Genomic DNA, 4,531 nt, shown 5'->3' with positions numbered 1-4,531 from the left:
GTTTTCACAGAAATTGCTTGAAGGTCATCCTCCAAATGGAGTTGTGTTCTTCTGGACATTTGGGACCCATTATTATGTCAGAGCCTGGCAGATCAGAGGTTCTTTTGCCGGTCTCGGGGCCAGTTCCAAGTTCATGTGGAACATTTTACGATAGAGCAGACCCTATTATGGCTCAAGTTCTTTCACCAAACCAACATGCTATAAACCATTAATGGTGCCAGTGAAGTTTTTGGAATGTTTTTTGTTGAATTTTATTGTGTATTTGTGTATGGGTTAAATGTAAAAAAATAAAATAATGAAACAATTTTAATGGCTCCATGTAAAGACCACCATAGCTAATGTGTTCGCTGTTCGATAAGGTTTGTCACGGTTACAGGAATACCAAATCTATCTATGCCATCCTTTGGTTTTAAAGGTGGACCTTCTTCCTGAAAGCTTCTTTAATGTCTCTGTTCCTGAAGCTGTATATAACCGGATTCATCAAAGGTGTTAATACTGTGTATAGCATGGCCACCAGAGAGTCCACATCTGAAGAGTAGGAAGCCTTTGGCCGGACATACATGAAGATAAGCGGCAAGAAGAATATATTGACTACCACAAAGTGTGAGGCGCATGTGGAAAATGTTTTCTTGCGTCCATTTTTGGAGTCAATTTTGAGAATTGTTAATATGATTTTTATGTAGGAAACGACCACTAGAGTAAATGTTATTAGGAGAACAAAAGCCCCGATGGAGGAGCCAACAGCTACATTAAAGGAAGTGTTGGTGCAGGCCAACTGCAACAATGGTGGATGGTCACAGTAGTAATGATGGATAATATTAGGACCACAAAATGGTAAGTTCAAGGCTAAGATTAAGACTGTGACAGGAATAAGAAATCCTCCAGACCATGCCATAGCCGTCAATAGTAGATACCGTCTCCTGGTCATAATGGTCTGGTAATGTAGAGGAGAACATATAGCAACATATCGGTCGTAAGCCATGACAGTCAGAAGTAAACATTCTGTTGCTGCTAAAGACAAGAAAACATACATCTGAGTAAAGCAAGCTGCATAAGAGATGGTGTTAAGGTGCATTGAAAACTTGGCCAACATCTTCGGAATGGTTACCGAGGTGTAGCTCAAGTCAAGGAAAGACAAATTACTGACGAAGAAATACATTGGAGTATGTAGCCGTTGGTCAAGTATAACCAAGAAAAAGATACTTCCATTTCCAGTTATGGTGAACAGGTAAATAAAGAGAAACACACAGAAGAGCAAGATATGATAGTTCTGAAGACTAGGGAAGCCAAAGATGATGAATTCTGTTACAAGATGAATGGTCAGGTTAGAAGAAACTGCCGTCTGAAGTAAGTCCTTGTCCAACTGGTTGAGAAAAATCAAATTGAAAATATCAATGGAAAGTGTGTGAGTGATGGGGAGGGGTTTGTGGTATCCTACAGGTCAATCTATCAGGACCTCTAACACCATGTGTACTGTCCAAATGGTGACCCTGGGATGTATCGTAATTGCAAATTTTATGAAGGAGTAGCATATTTTCTTGAGATTGTAGACTGAGATACTACCATTAGAGGATGTTATTTTAATGATTTGGTAGAATGAGGTTGTGCTAAGGCTTTAGTTTGGCGCTAAACACTCAACTAACCAATCAATTGGAGAATGGAAGGGTTTCTGGTTCTGCCCGTCCAAAAATGAAGGGATCTATTAGACTACTCAGCTGTCAGGCCCTCTAGCTCATTGCCTAGCTACTGTACCATTCCATGGTGGCACTCATGTCCCATACAGACATCTGCAGTTGTCCCTATTTGACTGCCCATCTCTTTATCGCGGCCCTCATTTTTCAAATAAATCTTTGAGGGGTTTATTTGCCAACCTGCCCATTTGCACAGTTTGCCTATGGTGGCACTTTCATGTAGGCAGTTGAGGGTCTCAATATACATCAGAACACTATGTTTGCTATCCACAATAATATGGGCTATGACGATGGTATGGCACAAGATCAATAAGGATTCAAAATTCCCATTAGATACATTCAATTAATCACTGATAGGACCGCCCACTGGACTCCTCTATACATAGACAGAGCAGGGGTTCACAGTAAGTGAAAAACTATATCAGTCTATATATATGTCAGCTCAGCTCCTCCTGCTCCTTGCCATGTTGCCTGCAGAGCTGAGCCAAAAAATCCTGACATGCAGGAAAAAACTAAAATAAGGCCTTTACGATCTTCATGTTCAATTCCAGTTTGTTTCTTGTAGAATTAGTACTATTAGTAGATACTTCTCTAGCAGTTATAAATGTTCACTTTTGAAGGATATGTCCGCCTGTAATTCTTATGCACACAGTGACTCCTCCAGCAGAATAGTGAGTGCAGCTCTGGAGTATAATACAGGATGTAACTCAGGATCAGTACAGGATAAGTAATGTATTGTATGTACACAGTGACTGCACCAGCAGAATAGTGAGTGCAGCTCTGGAGTATAATACAGGATGTAACTCAGGATCAGTACAGGATCAGTAATGTAATGTATGTACACAGTGACTGCACCAGCAGAATAGTGAGTGCAGCTCTGCAGTATAATACAGGATGTAACTCAGGATCAGTACAGGATAAGTAAGGTGGACCAGTGGAAGGGTTGGTCTTTGACCAACCTGCTCCCTTTGCCAATATATCTGGGCAGTGTGTGGAGACTCTATCGACTAGGGTCTACAGTCTGTTCTTCCAACTGTTGTGGGGGCACAGACTGAACCTAGTCAGGAGGGAGCTTACTTACCGCACGAGGAGGCTAGGGAGGGTTGTGTATGGCAAACCCTGTGGTATTCCTGGTGAACAACTTCATCAAGGTTAACATTGCTGAACTTTGGAAAGAGAGGATTCCTCCGTAGGTACTCTCCTGTCGGGGATGGTTTTGGCCTTTCTTCCAAGAATGGGAGACAGGAAGGCAAGTGAAGTATCTTCGTACACCACATGGACATCTTCTGGCTTATGTTACCTTGGTTCTGAAGGTGATTTGCCGGTGGTGTCTGGGGATGTGGGAGATCAGGACTCTGTCAAGGAAACTCCTTGACCAAAGGGTTCTGTTAACCTATTTTCAAGGCCCTCAAGGATTGCCCAAGTCAGGATCTGGAGGTTGGGTTATGACTTTTGAATTCTATCTGGATCTCCTTAAAGTTTTAGGACTTGGCTTGGCGCTGCTCTCATAGGAAACTGTATGTGATGGACAACTTGAAGTGTATGAGCTGTGAGAAAAGTCTCCAGGAGGAGTGCGGTGATGTGCTGGAAAGCATGGACCACTTTTTGCTTTATTGTCCCTTTAATACAGAGGTCTACAAAAGGGTATGTGCCTCCATTGGCTGGCCTGTGCTGTCCGGTCTCACCTATGCAGAGTGGGCCTATGGTGCATTCAGAGACCTGGGAGGCCGGGACGGCTGCAATTTATTCTTAGTTAGTGTAGTGGTGAGGTACTACATGTGGAACGCACGTTGTCTAGTATCTATGCAACGGAAAATCCTCCTGGTGGATGAGGTGGTGAGGAACCTTTTGGGTGACCTGGTGAAGATGTGCTCTCTAGAATATGACAGACTGGGGGCAGGGAGGGCCTCTCACCTCTGGAGGGGCTTTTCCTTTCGGGTGCCCTAGTCTTGTCATCCCCTTCCCTGGTGGTGGGCTGATCTTGAAACGGTAGATTTTTTTTTGTTTTGGTCAGTATATAGGATGTAGGGCTTCCAGGAATCGGACTTGGGTTTTGATGGGTGGGGGTTTGTTTCGCCAAAGTTTCCTTGTATATATGGGGTTTGGTGTTAGGTGGGGTGGTGACTGGTGACACAAGGGCGGAGGAGTGTGTTCATGGGACTTTCTGGAGTTTGGGATTGTGTGCACTTGGGGACACTGGGTAAAAAAATAAAAATAAAACTTCACACTAGTCTGATCTGGTCTATGGACATTGGACATAAACTGCGAGCATGAGAGGATGGACCAGCTCTCAGGCTGCTGGAGGGAAGGGGTTGGCAGGTGTAGTTTTATATAGTGTATATCGTTCAGTTTATATGGTATAATAAAAAAAATATATATTGTTATTATTGTTATGGTTATATAAGTGGTTTATTTGGCAACTGGACCGGTTAGTTTTCTGTGATTATTTGTATATAATTGGTGTAGGGTGGGTGTATATATGTATAGTTGGCGTATGCACATAATACAATATTAATATTGGAGTGAGTGGCTGGACCAGTGTTACTTTTATTTACTATTTAGTTGTGTTTGATATTTTATGGTAATTATGTTTGTTACATTGTGTTATTGTTATGTTTTATAATTTTATAATAAAATAAATACAGGATGTAACTCAGGATCAGTACAGGATAAGTAATGTAATGTATGTACACAGTGACTGCACCAGCAGAATAGTGAGTGCAGCTCTGGAGTATAATACAGGATGTAACTCAGGATCAGTACAGGATAAGTAATGTAATGTATGTACACAGTGACTGCACCAGCAGAATAGTGAGTACAGCTCTGGAGTATATTACAGG

General features: G+C 42.1%; 1 protein-coding gene across 1 annotated transcript; it reads right to left on the bottom strand.

Moving 5' to 3' along the window:
- Positions 1–409: 409 nt before the first annotated feature.
- Positions 410–3,647, bottom strand: LOC120994086 (olfactory receptor 6N1-like). Its single transcript, XM_040422546.1, has 2 exons — positions 3,606–3,647; positions 410–1,363 (listed from the first exon to the last, which is right to left on the bottom strand). The coding sequence occupies exons 1-2, from the start codon at positions 3,645–3,647 to the stop codon at positions 410–412; spliced, it is 996 nt and encodes a 331-aa protein (XP_040278480.1).
- Between the last annotated feature and the right edge of the window lie 884 nt (positions 3,648–4,531).

Source organism: Bufo bufo, chromosome 3 (genome assembly GCF_905171765.1).
Source record: "Bufo bufo chromosome 3, aBufBuf1.1, whole genome shotgun sequence".
Taxonomy (NCBI): domain Eukaryota; kingdom Metazoa; phylum Chordata; class Amphibia; order Anura; family Bufonidae; genus Bufo; species Bufo bufo.
This window is presented reverse-complemented; position numbering and strand designations above follow the sequence as displayed.

Coding starts and splice junctions, on each gene's coding strand:
- LOC120994086 (XM_040422546.1), bottom strand. CDS start 3,647: ATGACAAGACTAGGGCACCCGAAAGGAAAAGCCCCTCCAGAG. Junction 1,364..3,605: donor AAGGAAAAGCCCCTCCAGAG/GTGAGAGGCCCT, acceptor TTTCTCAACCAG/TTGGACAAGGACTTACTTCA.